General features: G+C 31.2%; 1 protein-coding gene across 5 annotated transcripts in view; it reads right to left on the bottom strand.

The window, feature by feature from the left end:
- The window catches only part of RhoGEF3 (Rho guanine nucleotide exchange factor 3), an 84,706-nt gene that overhangs the window by 10,115 nt on the left and 53,240 nt on the right, over window positions 1-21,351 (bottom strand). For all 5 annotated transcript variants that reach the window (XM_064357965.1, XM_064357964.1, XM_064357966.1 and 2 more), the window contains 5 exons: window positions 8,858-8,969; window positions 3,901-4,013; window positions 3,744-3,829; window positions 2,451-2,622; window positions 2,298-2,400 (listed from right to left, as the gene is read on the bottom strand). In XM_064357965.1, coding sequence (XP_064214035.1) covers window positions 2,298-2,400; window positions 2,451-2,622; window positions 3,744-3,829; window positions 3,901-4,013; window positions 8,858-8,969 — 586 coding nt within the window. The remainder of the gene's footprint in view (window positions 1-2,297; window positions 2,401-2,450; window positions 2,623-3,743; window positions 3,830-3,900; window positions 4,014-8,857; window positions 8,970-21,351) is intronic.

Genomic DNA, 21,351 nt, shown 5'->3' with positions numbered 1-21,351 from the left:
TACGTCCTAGAGTATAAATAACGTTTAAATAAACAGCAAAAGTTTAAATAGCAAAAGTCTACCTTTACTAGTAACTGAGCTACAGAAGATGAGAGCTGAGCTGGGCCACCCTGTATACACCGACTTGTATCGTGTGTTATTAAAGAGGGGAAAAATTGAGACGTTAAAACGAGAAAACGAGCGGACGTTAAAGTTGGCTTTATTGAATATTATCACAAACACAACGTTGAGAGATTTTTAGTTTTTATAGTTCGTTTCTTCGACAACGACAAAGTTAATGACGTGTCAAAGTCGTGTTAAGAAAGAGAAATTTGAGATTGTTGAGATTGTCTCGGTTTAATTTTTTTTTATTATTTTTTCTTTGCATTAAGATCAGTGTCGCCTTTTTTATAATATATTTCTATATTTTAATATATTATAATACTTATGTAGAATATATTATATTTTATATATTTAATATATATATAATATATATTACATTTTATATTTTTAATATTTATAATATATTTTTTATAATTTTATAATTTTTATAGCCGGGGTATAAAAATTGCAAAAAGTGAACATTTTTACATTTTTGTGACTTTATCTCGGAAAACTATAAGACTAATAGAAAAACGGTTGATTCCATTGAATTCTATGGCTCATTCTACATACTATACGAGCTTTTCACAAGATTTAAAAGTTTAAAATTTTTTGCTTAAAATTGCACTCGCACTTATCTTCAAAAAATGTTAAAAAAAAATATTATTTTTTAAACACGCTCTAGCAAAGTTTGATGAACTTTTTTATACCTTTGCAACCCCCTCGAGTTGTTAAAAGTACAATAAAAGTCAATAGGTTCGATTTTTGAATGTTTGAAATTTTTCCAATTTTCGTCGCGATTTTGGTCGATTTTCGGTACCCGGAACATTTATCGTGCAATAACTCCGGAACTATTAGAGATAACCCTATGAAGTTTACTATCGTTTGAAAGCTCCTTAAATTGTCTATCTTTTTCAAAAAAGATCATTGTTCTCCGATTAATAGTTTTCTCGTAAATTGCACGTACATGGAAAAATTAGTAAAATAAAAAAAGCCTCATAACTAAAAAAGTATTGGAAATTTGGCGATTTTTTCAATGCCAATCGATTCCCCGGACCATTCTACATAAGTATAGATCGAAATAGTTCCACATTTTCGAACAATTTTGCCCTAAATTGAGAAAATAAAAAAATTAAAAAATGTGTAAACACCTCCCATGACTTCAAAAAATCCAAAATTTTGAAAAAAAATTGGTAAAGCCCATCCTATTTGATAGATTTTGATCTGCTCTTTACAATGGAATAAACTGGTTTTCTCTCAGTCTTATAGTTTCGTCGTAATCGCGGTATAAAAATTGCAAAAAGTGAAATTTTTAACATTTTTGTGACTATCTTGGAAACTATCAGACTAATAGAAAAACGTTTTTCCCATTCTACGTATTATACCAGCTTTTCACGAGATTTAAAAGTTTGAAAGATCATTGTTCTTCGGTAATTGTTAGAAAATTCCAAATAAAGGAAAAAAGTAAAATTAAAAAAATCATAACTAAAAAACTATTGGGAATTTGGCGATTTTCTCGACGCCAGTCGATTTCCCTGATCATTGTACATAGCTTTGCATCAAATTAGTTCCACGTTTTCGAATAGTTTTGCCGTAATTGTGAAAATAAAAAAAATTACTAGTTTTTAAGTTTTTTTATGACTGAGAATTCAATTTTTTTCGTAGAAATGGCCAGGTTTATACAGGTCACAGACCTCCACCATAAAAACAAACGACTAGCTATTCCGTTGCAGTATATTCGAGAGACGTCATTAACTTCAAGCATCGTAGTTGCATGTTGCGCAACTTCGTTACATGAAATTTGCCGAACTCGAGTGTGCTATTTTACGCCAAACAAACGAGATGCACTTCCGTTGATATACAGACTGATAAAATAATTTCCTTCTAAGAAAAAACCGTAGATAATGGAATTAATTGAACCAATAAAATGAAACGCCAGCAAAATAATAATGTATACACAGTTGTTCTAAAAACTACATGATGGGTAAATAACCATTACAGGATGCGTTTTGATCGACACACACGTTCGATAAAAACACTGAAATGATGAAACCACACGATAGAAATAAATTATGCGTTATACAAATATCTTACCAAGCTATTCTAGCCGCAGCCTAACAAAAATTCGTCAAGATTAGTGTTTCAGTTTGGAAAAAACGTGTCAGTGTTCAAACCTACCGCCAAAAAAGCGCACGGTCGGTAACACAGAAACCTACCTCGATCTGAATCCCGCTATCGCCACTGTTACACTTTGCGTTGCGTGCCGCCTTATTCAACTTCTTTCTTTCTTTGCTCGAACGCCAAATTAGGGGACCAAATCTGGGACACAAACCTTGCAATTTTTACCGACTTACAGATCGCTGTAATACCTGCTCTTCGGCTCCGACGGTTCGTCCTCGGACGGCTCGCCGAGCATTTCCGAGAGAGCCTCTCCCAAATCGCAGCTGTCTCGATTCGATGATGATGATTGTTTTTTCGGGTGGAAACGCAGAGAAAAAGTCTTGCGGAATTTTTGGAGGACACTTTCGGTGCTTGTTGTCGCTGCAAGAAAATTCAACCTGCGGTTATTTCCATTTCTTGCGTTTTAATAGCGAGGTGTAGGTTTTGTGACGACGAGCGAAGCGAGTCACTCAATCAAATTACATATACAGGCAGTAGTGAATAAAAAAATATTGCTTTCCTAACATTTAATTGTTTAACCATGGATTTTTCTTTATGGAATTTTCCATAAAAATGGTCGCAACGGTTGAGTATCCGGCTCGAGGGACTATATTCGAGTATTTTTACTCAAATCGCTTGTTTTTCTTTATGGAATTTTCCATAAAAATTTTCGCAACGGTTGAGTATCCGGCTCGAAAGACCATATTTGAGTATTTTTACTCAACTCGCTTGTTTTTCTTTATGGAATTTTCCATAAAAATGGTCGAAACGGTTGAGTATCCGGCTCGAAGAACCATATTTAAGTATTGAACTCAACTCGCTTGTTTTTCTTTATGGAATTTTCCATAAAAATTTTCGCAACGGTTGAGTATCCGGCTCGAAGGACCATATTTGAGTATTGAACTCAACTCGCTTGTTTTTCTTTATGGAATTTTCCATAAAAATTTTCGCAACGGTTGAGTATCCGGCTCGAAGGACCATATTTGAGTATTGAACTCAACTCGCTTGTTTTTCTTTATGGAATTTTCCATAAAAATTTTCGCAACGGTTGAGTATCCGGCTCGAAGGACCATATTTGAGTATTTTTACTCAACTCGCTTGAACGCCCTGTATATTAATATTAAAACCCGGTGGCGCGTCTAAAATCAGAATAATGCATCAGAGCGAGGGTGGATTTAGTGATGTTTTATGGGCGTGCTTGCGTTCGAAATTGCGCTGCATTCGAACCAGAAATGCAGTTTACTTTTATGGCGGCATTTTTAATTAAATTAATTCTTTTTAAAAGGTGGCTTTGCGATTAAGGGTGATTTTGTCCGTTTCCTGGGATGTTTATGTATTTTGTATTGGAAATAACGCAGACGCCGGAAATTGAATGTAAATGTATAGTATATTTTGCAAGTTTTTTTGAGACAGCCAATCAGCGTAAAAAACGTGGCATCACGTGAGAAAACCACGCGTTTTCATTGGCCCATTAGCCTCAAAATCGTAAATATCTCACTCACCGGGTAAATTCCTGCGTGTTGTCGGTTCCTTGGTCTGCGTATTGACTCGGGTTTCGTTCGTTTGTTCTGTATTTTCGCTCCACTTCCTGCAAACAAACATACATATACACACACAGAGAGATTCTCCCACACAATATCTCAATTTACAACTCCTCACCTGTTTTCCGAAGCTGGAGTTGCTGCTTCTAACAGTTGTGGAGTTGAGGAAGCTTTCGCACGACGGCCGACGACACCCAGAGGGGATCTCCGACGGCTTCCTTCGTGTAGAGGCTGCCAATCAAACAATAATTAAATTTAAACGAAATTTTGAATAAATTACACATTAAAATCACTCGAGGGTTCATGCAGAGCCGAGCCAAACCACCATAGTATCCTTTAACTTTTTTTTTAAAAGTTTAAAAAAAAATTGACAGTCACCATTTTGACAAATGTCATCGTACAAATAAATTGATGATTGTATCAAATAGATTTTGTCATCCCATTCAAGAATATATACGGGTTGTATTACTTTTCTCCAAAAATAAAAAAATTACAAGGGTGCGAATACGAATTGAGGCACCCGGTATGATAGCTCTGTCCTTGTCGCACCCGCGCGAAGCGCATCAGTCTGTCCTTGTCGTTCGTTTTTTGCTTGGCTCGACTTGCACCGTCTCGACCTATCAAAGCTTGATATGTACGCGTCAAAAGCGGGGGAAGTCCCAGTTAAAATGATATACAGGGTGGTCCAAATAAGCATTTTTGATATTTTCTTGTCATCAAGAAAATATCAAAAATCCAACTTTACTAATGGGCCACCCTGTATACAAGGGTTTCCATTGGGATTTGATTTATTATTTGAGGAGCAAATCGGATTTCCGGGAGCAAATATAATGAAGTTTATCTAAAATCTATACACAGAGGAGTGGGTACATATTGTATTGGTGTCCAAGTTTGCAGACATTCTAATTAAACAGATCCAGGCTTTGGGTCAATGTAAACATTTTAACTGGGATAATATATATACTGAGGTGCGATAAGCGATTGTGGTCAAAAGAGGGTATTTTGGAATTGTTCACACCTTCGGTATTTTCGAAAAATGGGAGGCTGTCCACGTCGTGCAGACACGACCTAAAATTATTACAAATTGATTATTTGTGGCTGTTTTTTTTTTTTTTTGGTTGTAAGTTAATCGTTGAAACCACTAATGCACTTAGTTCCAACTCGATCGATAAATTTATTGTTATTACGGAGAAACCGAGCTTTAGGAAGGAGTTTGGAATTTCATTCCGGACGGAAATTCAATTAATTGCGACCGTAATTTAGTTAATTTCTGCGCGGAATTACAATAAATAAATGTTTACGGAAGTGTTTTGCAACGAGTGTACGTTTCAATTAGGAGTTTCACCACATTTTAGGTAAAAACTAGTAATTAAGCGCTTTTTTTCACACTAAGAGTAAAATCACAAAAGTAGATAAAGATCATATAATCCATGAAAATTAAACTTAAAAAATCAAGATTTTGTTAAAAAAGTTGGTGTTTTAAGCCATTTTTAAAAGAGAAATATTCTAGATCTTTGAAAGTCGTTAAGTTCTCATGAAAACTCTTAAGATTCCGTAAAGAAAATTTTGAGGAATTTTGAGGTTTGAGATAAATCACCAAAATTTTGAAATATCTTTTAAAATTTTTTAAATATTGAGTTATTTATTTATTTATTTTGGGGTATTTACCAATTTGTTATTTAAATGAGGAAAGGTAAAATCAAAATCAAAATTTCCAAAATTACCTCGAAATTTTGAGATAATTATCAGTTATTTAAAAGCTCAAACCTTTGAGGAAAGATTAGTTGAATTAAAGATTCAAGGTTTTGTAAATTAAAAAAAATCTTGACAAAAAATACCAAAATTTTGAAAAATCTTGTCAGAAATTTTAAGATATTGAGTTAGAATCTTTGAGGTATTTATCGATTTGTAATTTAAATGAGCAACTTTTTGAGGAAAAGTAAATCGAAATTAAAATTTTCAAAATTACCTCGAAATTTTGATGTAATTATCAGTTATTTAATAGCCCAAACCTTTGAGGAAAGATTAACTGAATTAAAGACTCAAGATTTTGTAAATTAAAAAAGATCTTGACAAAAAATACCAAAATTTTGAAAAATCTTGTCAGAAATTTTAAGATATTGAGTTAGAAACTTTGAGGTATTTATCCATTTGTTATTAAGATGAGCAACGTTTTGAGAAAAAATAAAATCAAAATCAAAATTTCCAAAATTTCCTCAAAATTCTGAGGTAATTATCAGTTATTTAAAAGCTCAAACGTTTGAGGAAAGATTAATTGAATTAAAGACTCAAGGTTTTGTAAATTAAAAAAAATCTTGACAAAAAATACCAGAATTTTAAAAATCTTGTCAGAAATTTTAAGATATTGAGTTAGAAACTGTGAGGTATTTATCCATTTGTTATTTAAATGAGCAACTTTTTGAGGAAAAGTATAATCAAAATTTCCAAAATTACCTCAAAATTTTCAGGTAATTAGCAGTTATTTAAAAGCCCAAGCCTTTGGGGAAGGACTAATTAAATTAAAGACTCAAAATTTTGTAAATTAAAAAAGATCTTGACAAAAAATACCAAAACTTTGAAAAATCTTGTCAGAAATTTTAAGATATTGAGTTAGAAACTTTGAGGTATTTATCCATTTGTTATTTAAATGAGCAACTTTTTGAGGAAAAGTAAATCGAAATTAAATTTTTTTAAATTACCTCAAAATTTTGAGGTAATTATCAGTTATTTAAAAGCTCAAACCTTTGAGGAAAGATTAATTGAATTAAAGACTCAAGGTTTTGTCAACTAAAAAAGATCTTGACAAAAAATACCAAAATTTTGAAAAATCTTGTCAGAAATTTTAAGATATTGAGTTAGAAACTTTGAGGTATTTATCCATTTGTTATTAAGATGAGCAACGTTTTGAGGAAAAGTAAAATCAAAATCAAAATTTCCAAAATTACCTCGAACTTTTGAGGTAATTATCAGTTGTTTAAAAGCCCAAACCTTTGAGGAAAGATTAATTGAATTAAAGACTCAAGGTTTTGTAAATTAAAAAAGATCTTGACAAAAAATACCAAAATTTTGAAAAATCTTGTCAGAAATTTTAAGTTATTGAGTTAGAAACTTTGAGGTATTTATACATTTGTTATTTAAATGAGCAACTTTTTGAGGAAAAGTATAATCAAAATTTCCAAAATTACCTCAAAATTTTCAGGTAATTAGCAGTTATTTAAAAGCCCAAGCCTTTGGGGAAGGACTAATTAAATTAAAGACTCAAAATTTTGTAAATTAAAAAAGATCTTGACATAAATCACCAAAATTTTAAAAAATCTTCTCAGAAAATTTGAAATATTGAGGTATTTATCCATTTGTTATTTAAATGAGCAACTTTTTGAGGAAAGGTAAAATCAAAATTTCCAAAATTACCTCAAAATTTTGAAGTAATTATCAGTTATCTAAAGGCCCAATAGAAATAAAAAATTCAGAGGGAAAAAATTAAAGATCTTTGAAAAAATTCAAAAATTCCAAAATCCTAACAGAAATTTAATTTTAGAGGCCTTTAAAGCCAAAAAAATCCTTTTTCTCCAATCTACAGTTATTCAAGCATGATTTTATCTCGCCCATAATTGGTAAAAGACGTTTTAAATCACACAAAGTGGGTTGAAATGACATCAACGCCACTATAAATTCCCAATTAGAAAAATGAGCAAAGTCAATGACACTCTTATTCCGACCACTCGACGAAAACTTCAACCCATATCACGAAAACAAATCGTTGCCCCTTTTCCGTGATTTCCGCTACTTATCCTTCCAAAGTTAACGTCCTAATTCAGGAAGCAAAATCCGCACTCAATTTCGGCAATATTTCGTGTCACTTATTTCCACACATACCTACTTAAATTTTTCACACTTACGCAATAATAATAGATGATCATTCTTCCTCGCGATGACAGTTATTACTATTTTGGAGAAATAAATGTAACATAATACAACAAACACAACATCAAAGACTGTATGCGTTCCTTTCGCAGGCCGCGCTACTAAAAACGTATAGCGCGAACGATCAAATTATGTATTTAGGTAAGTGGCAACGTACGTGCATCAAAAGTTGGGAAAAATTAGTCACTTATCGATCGAGAACCGCTTATCTTTGATTATCAATGGGAAAACACCTTTCTTTGTTTGTAGAGACTTGAATTACAATTTTACAAACGTTCCTTAATAGAAAAAAAAAAACTACGTTTTCATCATTTGTCTTGTTTACACACTTTCAACTCTCACAGCCTACTATCTCGTGTCATTTGACAAAGTTCGATTAATTCGCACGATTAAGATGGCATGAACTTTCGCACACAAAGTTGGTTTTTATTGAATTTGTCCCATGGCTGTAATTTCCATACATACGAAGTGCATTGGACAGATTTATGGCCACAGTCTAGTGACCACTGCCACATCCAGTGCCAATAAATCGAGTCGGCTGGGAGTGACGTTTGGAAACAAATGAAAGGGGTGTGCCACATGGTGCCACTCTTGACCCTCTCTTTTTCCTATATATTTTAATTCAAACTAAAATTACTTTAATTAATTAAGTGAATCGTTGTTCATTTTTAAGCTTGAAACCTTAAAGTAATGAAATAATACTTATAAATTAGTTGAACGGCGTAAGATTAGATAAAACTGTCAAATGAAATTTAACAACTTGCGGAAGAAGCAATTTGCTTGAAATAAACTACGTGAATCGTAGCAGTCCACGACAGGATTCAATTTATCGCCTACTTTATTTGACATCGATAAATTTCGAAAAAATCATCCGAACAAATATTTGCATTTTTTCACGAGAAAATTTTCACCTTAATCCCGTCGTTTCCAACTTTTCCTTCAAAAGCACTCGTCGGATTATAAAGTAGCCCGTCGTCGTCGTCGTCGTCGAAGCAAATCCTATTTCAATTTTAACCTCGAGTTTATCGAGCCGCAAATTCAATTTTTAAATATTTACATTGTACGTAACGTAGGACATGCAACTGGTGCATTTTAAAGCCGCCTTTGATCAAATTTTTATTACAAAACTCGTTTTTAAAAAAGAGACTTACCGTCACGGGGGCGGTATGCGACGTTTCGCTACTTTGAGTGACCAACTTCCGGGGCAGGCCGGGGGAGGAGCCCAAACTTTCGGTGCCACGCCGCCTCCACGGAAACTGGCCGCTGGAAAAAAAAAGAAAAAAGTCAACTTATGTGTAAAAACATTTTTTAATTATGCCTTTACAACTTTCACGAGTCAAATGTTTCGATTTTTTGTATTTCGTTTTTCCAATTTTTTCGCGATTTTGGCCGATTTTCGGTACCCGGGACATTTATCGAGCAATAACTCCGGAACTATTTGAGATAACCCTATGAAGTTTATTATCGTTGGAAAGCTCTTTAAATTATCTATGTTTTACAAAAAAATCATTGCTCTTCGACTAATAATTTTCGAGAAAATTGCAAATAAATGCAAAAATTGGTCAAATTTTAAAAAATTCATAACTAAAAAACTATTGGGAATTTGGCAGTTTTCTCGATGCCAATCGATTCTCCGGATTATTTTGCATTGGCTAGGATGAAAATAGTTCCACTTTTTCGAATAGTTTAGCCGTAATTGAGAAAATAAAAAAACTGAAAAATGTGTATAAAATATCCAAAATTAAAAAAAAAGTTAAAGCCCATCACATCTAATTGTTTTTGATCTACTCTTTACAATGGAACAAACTGTTTTGCTCTCAGTCTTACAGTTTCGCCTAATCGCCGTTTAAAAATTGCAAAAAATGAAAATTTTAACATTTTTTTTACTTTTTCTGGGAAACTATAAATCTAATAGAAAAAAGGATTATTCCATTGAATTTTTCAAATCTCACGGCTCATCCTACGTATAATACCAGCTTTTCACTAGATTGAAAATTTTGAAATTTTTTGCTTAAAATTTTTCGCTCGCACTTTCATGAAAATGGTAAAAAAATATTTTTTTAAACTCACTCCAGCAAAGTTTTATAAACTTTTCTATGCATCTATAACCCTCTCGAGTTGTTAAAAGTAGAAAAAAGTCAACAGGTTTCATTATTTAAAGTTTGATTTTTTCGATTTTTGTTATTTTTTTTTCGATTTTCGGAACATTTATCGAGCAATAACTGCGAAACTGTTAGAGATAACCCTATGAAGTGTATTATCGTTGGAAAGCCCTTTTAATTATCTATCTTGTTCAAAAAAGATCATTGTTCTCCGACAAATAGTTTTCGAGAAAAATGCAAATAAAAGCAAAAATAAATAAATAAAAGTAAAAAAAATCATAACTAAAAAACTATTGGGAATTTGGCGATTTTCTTGACGCCACTCGATTTCCCTGATCATTTTACGTAAGATAATTATTATTTCGATTTACAATGACATGCGTATTATTCACAGAAATTTGAAACAAACACTAGCATTTTATTACCCCACTTTCCATCGATAAATAAACGCATTCAAACATTATTCCACGATATATTTAGCTGTCAACAAAGATGAAAATTGCATTTCAGCGTTTATTAAACCATTCATTGAATGATTTTTACCAAAATAAAGGATTAGGTAGTTTTGGTTGTGGTTCACATATTTTACATTTCACCTGAATATAAACGCTGTAATGAATTTATGACCAAAGGCTGGAAAACCGGTATTAAATTTTAAATCGGTCAGCGTGTGACGAAGGATTTTTCAGCCAACAATTCGAATGTTCGAAAATTCAAGCACAAGTGTTGTTTTTTAAACACTAACCCTCCCATCATAGAGTTAAGCAAGTCCCTTGAGGCTACTCTTTGATACATAACCACCGGTGTAAAGAAGTTTGTTTGAGCAAGCAAATAAATCATCTTTCGAGCGAGTTGCTGCTTCAAAGGTGTTTCAAACACAATTTTTTAATAAACTTTTGAGACCATCACAAAATTCATTCGCATTGCATTGCTATCAGAAAATAGTGTCGTCGCTTTTAGATTGATGGCCTGTCCTTTTACAAAATTGAAAACGATGATGGAACGACTGGAATATGAAATTTCGATTACAGGAACCTGTATTCCAACACCCCCCACCACTGCTCCAACTCGCGTATAAATAGAGCAGTTGGCGACGCTCGAGACAGTTGCAAATCGATCCTTGATGGGGTCTTGACCTCACATTTGATTTGGCGCAGACGCTAATTGATTATTTAAATTCAATCTGTTAGTGGTTGTAATTAACTGTGAGACACACTTTTCTTGCGGAACAAAAAATTCATCTTATTTGTGTACAAGATTAATTATCCGCTGTTGGTCTTTTGTCCTCACTAATCGAAAAACAGTTCATTTCTCGTTTAATCGGACAGTGATAAAACACCAGCAAACAAATTAAAAGATAAAATGTGGACGCCGTTTGTTCTGTTCGTTTCTTTTTTTTTATTTAAATGAGAGTACCTGTTTGAATTTAATGCCGCAAACAGGGATTTAATGAAATATGAATACGGGAAAATGCCTCTAGTGGCGTTGGCCATGTTTTATTTTAACAACTTGACGGCGTCATTTGCATTTTTGGCGAAACGGCTAAACGAAAATTTAACTCAAAAATTTGTCCGCCTTACTAGTTTTAGAATTAACTAAGATCTAGTTTTGTAACTAGCAATCTAAAGAACTAGCTTTGTTTGGTTACAAAATGTGGCTAATTAGCTAATATTACTATTTATGATTTTGAAAATATATGTCTAGTAGCTGAAAAAACTAGTTCCAGGTCTTTGCCCAAGCTTTTTACCTGAAACAAGTTCTTCAAAACCAATAAAGTTCATAGATACTAGTGTTTAGAACTGTTAAAAGCTAGTTTTGTAACTTTACGACAGTTCGTAACTTAACTAACTAGCTATTTTTATTTCCCCGTAACTATGGAGAACAAGTTTCAAAACTAGTTTCTTAATGTCACAGAGTTAAAACACTAGTTCCACTTATTGGCCCATTAATGCCTAAGTTTTTAACTAGTTACGTGTAGTAATTTATTTTCTACAGTAACATTAACTAGTGCAGCTATATTCCAAACTAGTTCTTAAAGTTTTAACTATTTTAGAACCAGTTTCAGTGTTAAAGTTTCAAAGTAAAGAAAAGTTTTTAACCAAAAGCAATTGTCTCTAAAGTTTTTTCAATTGTGTTTAATTTTTGGAACTAGTAAAAACTAGTTTTACAAAAACTTATCGTGTAATAATCCTTTTTTCTTATTTTTACGTTACTATTGATAACTAGCTCTCAGAATAACCACTCAGTTTAACCACTGAATATTTTTTTATTGGTAACTATTGGTATTACTTTGGGTCAAAATGTATTGTAAAAACTAGTTATTTTATAAGTTATGGAGGAATAATTAACTAGTAATCTAAAGAACTTGAAATGATTTGTTACAATTGTTTTGTTATTTGATTAGCTATGAACTGTTATTGTTGTTAAAAGATTAACTAGTTACGGTAACAGTAACTATTTTCCACAATAACATTAACTAGTAAAAGTAGCATATTCCTAACTAGTTCTTAATGTTTTAAATATTTTATAACAATTTTCAGTGTTTCGAGTCTATTTATAGTTTGAAAAACAAGTTAGTAAGCCAATAAATCAAAGGTTTTACCCAGAATTTTTTTTTCTAAAACTAGTTATGTTATCATTATAACGGTTTAGTTTTTGGAAATATTAAAAACTAGTTTTCCAAATAATTTTTTCTCATTTTCTTTCCTTTACTATTGAATAACTAGCTTTCATAATAAACTAGATTTCAGTTTAGCTAATCAATAGTTTTTTATTGTTAACTATTATTGCTATTTTGGGCCACAATATGTACCCTAAAAACTAGTTATTTCAGTTATGGAGGAATAAATAACTAGTTATCTGAAGAACTAAAATTGACCAGTTATAAAATGTTTCTAAAAGAATTAATTAAGAGAACTGGTAATTACATAAACTAGGGTGAACCAAAACTAGTTATATTATCATTATAACGGTTTATACAATTGGGTTTAGTTTTTGGAACTAATAAAACTAGTTTTCCAAATCATTTTTTCTCATTTTCTTTCCTTTACTATTGAATAACTAGCTTTCATAATAAACTAGATTTCAGTTATGGAGGAATAAATAACTAGTTATCTGAAGAACTAGAAATGACCAGTTATAAAATAATGTTAAAATAATTAATTAAGAGAACTGACAATTACATAAACTAGGGCGAACCAGAACTAGTTATGTTATCATTATAACTGTTTTTACAATTGCTTTTAGTTTTTGGAACTATTAAAAACTAGTTTTCCAAATCATTTTTTCTCATTTTCTTTCCTTTACTATTGAATAACAAGCTTTCATAATAAACTAGATTTCAGTTATGTAGGAATAAATAACTAGTTATCTGAAGAACTAGAAATGACCAGTTATAAAATATTATTAAAATAATTAATTAAGAGAACTGGTAATTATATAAACTAGGGCGAACCAGAACTAGTTATGTTATCATTATAACGGTTTTTACAATTGTGTTTAGTTTTTGGAACTATTAAAAACTATTTTTCCAAATCAATTTTTCTCATTTTCTTTCCTTTACTATTGAATAACAAGCTTTCATAATAAACTAGATTTCAGTTATGGAGGAATAAATAACTAGTTATCTGAAGAACTAGAAATGACCAGTTATAAAATATTATTAAAATAATTAATTAAGAGAACTGGTAATTACATAAACTAGGGCAAACCAGAACTAGTTATGTAATCATTATAACGGTTTTTACAATTGTGTTTAGTTTTTGGAACTATTAAAAACTAGTTTTCCAAATCAATTTTTCTCATTTTCTTTCCTTTACTATTGAATAACAAGCTTTTATAATAAACTAAATTTCAGTTATGGAGGAATAAATAACTAGTTATCTGAAGAACTAGAAATGACCAGTTATAAAATATTAAAATAATTAATTAAGAGAACTAGTAATTACATAAGCTACGGCGAACTAGTTATGGCATATTTCACTTGTTAAGTAATAACAGCTCATATCGTCGTATTTATGACTCAGTTTTCCGTTCACGTTTTCGTCGCAGAATCGCTCGTATTATCGTCGTAATCGAGCCAATTATTTTCCGGATTTAATTCGATTTTTACGTGCCGGCGTTCGTTTATTGCATTAGTTCGTTGCAGTCGTCAAGTTAAATTGGCACTAATTTAAGTTTATTAGGGCAAAAGTATAACAAACACCCAATCATACATATACACGCTTCCAGCGTCGAAAATAAGAAAAAAAACAGAAATTTATTATTAAAACTTGATGTAAACATGTCCTGATGAAAAGGTCCCGGAGCGAGTATATTTACTCAACGGTTATTGGAACAAACTAATCTAAAACTGGTTGCAAGAGCTGCCAAACGCATCATCATCGCTCAATTATCCTTGCATCGAGATGTAATTTATGGCCAGAAGTTGGAATAATGGATGATCAATCATCGAGTGTCTCTGTTGCATCGATAACCTGTTGATTTTTTCTAAAACTGGGAATTTCTTGGAGATATTTTCGTAATTATTCGTCCCTTTTGTTTGAAACTTTAGAGCCCTGTCACATATTCCCCTTTCTTGTGCAAAATCCTGTAAACTACGGAGAAAATTCCAAGTAATTAGTGTAGCTTGGACACGAGATTGATTTTTGTTTGCTGCTTAATTAAATATTCCCAAGGCAATTTTTCAACAATTTTGTTTAATTACGGACCTGTACGCATAAATGTACACATCGGAGTTTGTTTAACGAAATGGAAATGGTTATCAGTGGGAAATCGCGCGCTTTTCAACCGAGAAAATAATAGCTAATAATAGTTATAGTTCCATGGATAACTAGTTTTGGCTTAGCATAAAACTGTAAACTTATGAAAAAGCTAGTTCTCGAGTAGAATTCGTATTTAAGATTCATATAAACCAGTTTTCCAAACTATAAAGAACTATTTTTTAACTTAACTTGTAATAACAGTTAGAATTTGTATTTTTGGTTTTAGAACTAAGGAACAATTATGGTTCTTTGGCTAACAAACTAGCTTTGGCCTAACATAAAACTGTAAACTTATGAAAAAGCTAGTTTTTGAGTAAAATTCATAGTTAAGTTTCGTCGAATAAACCGTTTTTCCAAACTATAAAAAACTAGTTTTTTAACTTAACTTGTAATAACAGTTCCAATTTATATTTTTGGTTTTAGAACTAAAAAACAGTTATAGTTCTTTTGCTAACAAACTAGCTTTAGCCTAACATAAAACTGTAAACTTATGGAAAAGCTAGTTTTCGAGTAAAATTCGTAGTTAAGTTTCGTAAAAACCAGTTTTCCAAACTATAAAAAACTAGTTTTTTAACTTAACTTGTAATAACAGTTCGAATTTATATTTTTGGTTTGAGAACTAAAGGAAAAGTTATAGTTCTTAGGTTAACAAACTAGCTTTGGCCTAAAATAAAACTGTAAATTTATGAAAAATCTAGTTTTTGAGAAAAATTCATAGTTAAGTTTCATATAAACCGGTTTTCCAAACTATAAAAAACTAGTTTTTTAACTTAACTTGTTGTAACAGTTCGAATTTATATTTTTGGTTTTAGAACTAAAGGAACAGTTATAGTTCTTTGCCTAACATACTAGCTTTGGCCTTAAATAGAATCGTAAACTTATGAAAAAGCTAGTTTTCAGGTAAAATTCGTAGTTTCGTATAAAACAGTTTTCCAAACTAGAAATAACTAGTTTTTTAACATTACTTGTAGTAACAGTTCGAATCTCTTTTTAGTTTAAGAACTTAATAGTTTTTTTTAATTAATTGTCCTGGACCTAATAACAATTTTAAAGCCTTACAAAAGTAGTTTTTAGTTAAAAAAAAAAACTAGTTCCAGTTCTTGCACTATCCAGCTTTCGAACTAGTTAGTGGATAATCTGCAGATAAACTAGTTTTTCATAGATTTCTCATTGTTCAACTATTTAACTATTTTATTCTCCTTAACTATACTATAAAATAACTAGTTATTTAAAAACTAGCTACAAATTTACGTAAAAATTCTATCCTTATAGGTAATAAACTAGTTCTTTGAACATAAATTCAAGCTTTTACTCGAAACAAAAATCTAAAACTAGTTTCGTTATCATTGCCACGATTTTAACAATTCCTAGCTTCAGAACTAGTTTTGGGAACTATTAAAAACTAGTTTTTAGCACCAAACTGTTTTCTATTCCTTCATCATTAGCTCTCGTAACTAGTTTTTCTTTTTTTTCCATGTAATACCTCAGCTTATACTGTTTGTATTAAAAAAAAACTAATTACTTTAGTTAAAAGCTTAGTTTGCCCATCCCAGCTCATTAAAACCGCAATACAGCATTATGCCGACATGAAATTATCCAACACCGTCAAACTCAATTAATTAATTAATTTTCATTAGGAAAGTTGCTCTTTCAAGTGCCTCAACTTGAGTAACAAAGGCGTTGTGAGTTTTTGAACGTTTATCTCGTTTGAAAAAAACGTGTTTTTTTTGACGTTTCAATTAAAATCTCGTTTAATTTTATAAATTGCTTTCGAAGGCGGCTCAGCCTAATCTTGAATCAATCCATTGAACGACAAAATTTTTGTAATTTGTATTAATTAAATTTTCGTTTTCTCTCCTCACACGCGTGAATTTTAATAATGAAATTTCTGTGAAGTGTACAGAGACTAGGCTAATGACATTAAAAGAGCAAGAGATGAATTATATATTAAGCCGAAATAATTCAGGCCTGGCATTATGCCACTCTCGTATTTTCTATATGACGCTCTAAAATTAACACAGCGAGACGTTGAACCGTACTTTTGCCCTAATTATCTACCCTTTCATACTTCCTTGCGAATAATTCTCATATCGCAACGTTGAATCGAAACTATTCGGCCTTTCAGTTACGAAAAAACGATTAAATTAACTTCATTCCGTCTTGTGTATAAATGGGAGAAACTTTGAAGTGGTCGCGTTATTTCGAACAAAAGATGGAAATGACGGCGAATGCACCATTTCTTGCACTGAATACAAGACGGAAACTCGAGACACATCAAAGGATCGAGAGGGCTTTGAAAGTTTCCACAGGTCGTGCGCTTTGACCAATGACTAATTTACACACTCTAACGAATCATGTTTAGCAAATAAATGCACAAATTTTCACGATAACTTGATTAATCAAACACTTGATAATAAAAAAACGATGATAATTTGTTACCAAAGTCATCCGAATATGATTTAAAGTCATTATCTCTAGTTAAAATCAGTCATTTGTGATGATATTCTGACAATAACTTATCATTAAAGTGCATTACTTGATGATAAAAAACGATGATAAGTTCCTAATCAATCATCAAAGTAAAACAATATGTGAAAAATTCCGAATATCAGGTTGAGATGATATTCTGATGGTAAAACGATGATAACTCAATAACTAAAAGTAAAATCAATCACTAGACACATTTTGATGATAAATACAATGATAATAATTTCCCAAATTACCAAAAGGAAAAAATTATAAGCACTCTTCTGAGCCTATTTGATGATAAGCCTATGATAACGTCATAATTAATCATAATTCAGAGTTAAAAAAATGCGTGCGATGATATTTTTATGATACGACCAATGATAATTGCATAAATTATCATCAAAAATATGAAAATCTATCAGTTGTGGATCGATCTGATGGCAAAAAACGATGATAATTTGTTACCAAAATCATCCGAATATGATTTAAATTCATTATCTCTAGTTAAAATCAATCATTTGTGATGATATTCCGACAATAACTTATCATCAAAGTGCATTACTTGATGATAAAAATCGATGATAAGTTCCTAATCCATTATCAAAGTAAACCAATACGTAAAAAATTCCGAATATCAGGTTGAGATGATATTCTGATGATAAAAACGAAGATAACTCAATAACTAAAAGTAAAATCAATCACTAGACACATTTTGATGATAAATACAATGATAATAATTCCCCAAATTACCAAAAGGAAAAAATTATAAGCACTCTTCTGAGCCTATTTGATGATAAGCCAATGATAACGTCATTATTAATCATAATTCACAGTTAAAAAAATGCATGCGATGATATTTTTATGATACGACCAATGATAATTGCATAAATTATCATCAAAAATATGAAAATCTATCAGTTGTGGATCGATCTGATGGCAAAAAACGATGATAATTTGTTACCAAAATCATCCGAATATGATTTAAATTCATTATCTCTAGTTAAAATCAATCATTTGTGATGATATTCCGACAATAACTTATCATCAAAGTGCATTACTTGATGATAACAATCGATGATAAGTTCCTAATCCATTATCAAAGTAAACCAATACGTAAAAAATTCCGAATATCAGGTTGAGATGATATTCTAATGATAAAAACGAAGATAACTCAATAACTAAAAGTAAAATCAATCACTAGACACATTTTGATGATAAATACAATGATAATAATTCCCCAAATTACCAAAAGGAAAAAATTATAAGCACTCTTCTGAGCCTATTTGATGATAAGCCAATGATAACGTCATTATTAATCATAATTCAGAGTTAAAAAAATGCGTGCGATGATATTTTTATGATACAACCAATGATAATTGCATAAATTATCATCAAAAATATGAAAATCTATCAGTTGTGGATCGATCTGATGATAAAAAACGATGATAATTTGTTACCAAAATCATCCGAATATGATTTAAATTCATTATCTCTAGTTAAAATCAATCATTTGTGATGATATTCCGACAATAACTTATCATCAAAGTGCATTACTTGATGATAAAAATCGATGATAAGTTCCTAATCCATTATCAAAGTAAACCAATACGTAAAAAATTCCGAATATCAGGTTGAGATGATATTCTGATGATAAAAACGAAGATAACTCAATAACTAAAAGTAAAATCAATCACTAGACACATTTTGATGATAAATACAATGATAATAATTCCCCAAATTACCAAAAGGAAAAAATTATAAACACTCTTCTGAGCCTATTTGATGATAAGCCAATGATAACGTCATAATTAATCATAATTCAGAGTTAAATTATCATCAAGAATATGAAAATCAATCAGTTGTGGATCGATTTTTGGCAAAAAAACGATGATAATTTGATGATATTTCGACGATAAGAACTATAATAAGATGTTAACTTATCATCACAGTGCCACACGCGAATAGATGTGATGATAAAACGATGATAACTCAATATCAAAGCACTTATCACCAACTTGATAAATGCTCGTCTCTGTGATAATTGATAAATGATATAATTACGACTCTTAAAAGATGACTAAACATTATCATCTTATGAAAAATGCCCCTTTGTGATAGTAATTGTTTGATATTGATAATAATGCCAATTTCTTGATTATACAATGTATATAAACGTATAAAAGGATAATACTTCGGCATTCAATTGTAGTTAAGTGTGTGATAAATGCCTGAGTAAGCTAAAAATGCCAAATTACCTGAAACACCATAACTTATGTTTTAATTCCGGCTTGGAATTCTATTAAAATAATAAACTGCAAGTCTCTAATCCCCAAATCCGATTATCTCGATCCGTTTCACCCTCCGGTAGCAACGTATTTCCACATACGAAGTTTTATTCAAATCCCTCGAACAATAATTATCGCGATAATTCACCCTTCTAACGTCACATCTTTGAGATCTTTTCTCCAATTTTCCTCCTTGTTTACACATCCTTTCCGCGTCAACATTCGAGAGATAGGTAATAAAACTGTTCCACCGATTTTATTACGGAAATTCGGGTAATTTTAGAAAAAAATTCGGCGGTCGATGCGGTTGCAAAGCGCAGGAGTGCGATTCAGAGAATCGATTACCATTGTCCAAACTCCAGACGAGTGAAAAATTTTATTAGAAAACGACGAAATTTTAAACTTGAAGCGAGTGGATTGTAATAATTGTAAATGATTTTATTATTTTTTAAAGACAAAGTTTCAAGTCGCCTGATACGAGAGAGGCTAACTTTATTTCTTGGGTTACAGAGTTTCCATTAAACTCCAAAGTTTTCTATTACAAGTTTCCAGACTTTTCTCTTGACAGTTGTATTTTAACATCAATTCAAGTTTTTATTTTTAATTGCTCACTCTCACAAACGTTTTCGACAAGAATTACGCGCCATTAACTGGAGGAATTATCATCGTTTTTTTAAAATTCGTCTTATTATTACTGTTTTATCACGAAATCGAGTTTTGATGAAAATTATCAAAATTATCATCGTTCTATTTTGATGATAATTTACGCAATTATCATTGCTTGTATCAACAGAATATCATCGAACTGATTGTTTTCACTCTGAATTAGACAGCTTTTATAAAAATTCAATAAACTTTAGTATCAACAAATGGGCATTTATCACGTTGATGATAAGTGTTTTGATATTTTGTTTAAATTTGCAGTAATTATTATCAAAAGTATTAAAAACAAATGGCTAGGCTTCAGATGGGAACTATTACTTATTATCAAACAGAGGCATTTATCATACAAGAAGCTTGATGATAATTATAAATACGAAGTCAAGCATTATCACGATAATAACTAAATTTAAATCATTTTTGGAGACTTTTCGATATGATAATATACATGTTGATAAGAAGTGGGCGTATTTATCACAAAAGTGATAACTTATCTTCCGATCAGAGTTATCATCAAGAAGTAGGCATTTATCACAAACATACCTGCATATTTTTTTGATTATCGATGTGATAACTTGATAACACACTTATGTGATAAGGTCTTCAAATGAGAATTATCATCAAATTTGGAGAGTTAGTGAAGATGATAGGATTTGTTGATAATTATCAATAAATTATCTTCAAATTATTATCAAAAGGGACACATCATACGATAATAAGCTTGATGATACTTTAAATATTTATCGAACTGTGGGATTATCATCCATTTGTCCGCAAATTTTTTGTTTCTCGGTAAAAACCGAATGTTTATTTTTTGAATAACGTCAAAGTTTGTTTATTTATTTTGCCTGAATCTTCCCGATAGCAGCTTTCCCGATTAGTATTCACCCTTTGCGTTGTTGGTTTTCCATCAAGACGTCGTTGTTTGACCATACGATCGTCTCTGGATAAAAATTTATCATTGGACAAAGAGTTTCCAGTATCCTGGAGGCTTGTCTTTAACCACTGGAATTTATTTTGTAGGGGAAAAGTTTTAAGCGCTGTGTGTATAAAACGAAATGGAAATTCGCTTTTCATATTATAATTCAGCGGCAGTTTATTTTTTATTTGGGGATAAAAATTTCAGTCGACCTTCATACAATGAGAATTAGGCGAGTGAGTAAACATTTGGTTTTTTAAATAAGTACTTATTTAGATAAAAATTTGATCATTCGTAATTTGAAGTACTAATTAAAATTTTCCGTTACAGTTATAATTGGAATATTCGTCCATTATTTTAATTGATTGAAAAATCGTAATTATTTCAGCCTGCTCTCCCTTTTTCCCAAATTTATTAAATATGAGAGGGTTCCCAGGTGAGATCGAT

This window comes from Tribolium castaneum, chromosome 7 (assembly GCF_031307605.1).
Source record: "Tribolium castaneum strain GA2 chromosome 7, icTriCast1.1, whole genome shotgun sequence".
In the NCBI taxonomy this organism is placed as follows: domain Eukaryota; kingdom Metazoa; phylum Arthropoda; class Insecta; order Coleoptera; family Tenebrionidae; genus Tribolium; species Tribolium castaneum.
The sequence above is the reverse complement of the archived record's forward strand: the minus strand, read 5'-3'. Positions and strand labels throughout refer to the sequence as shown.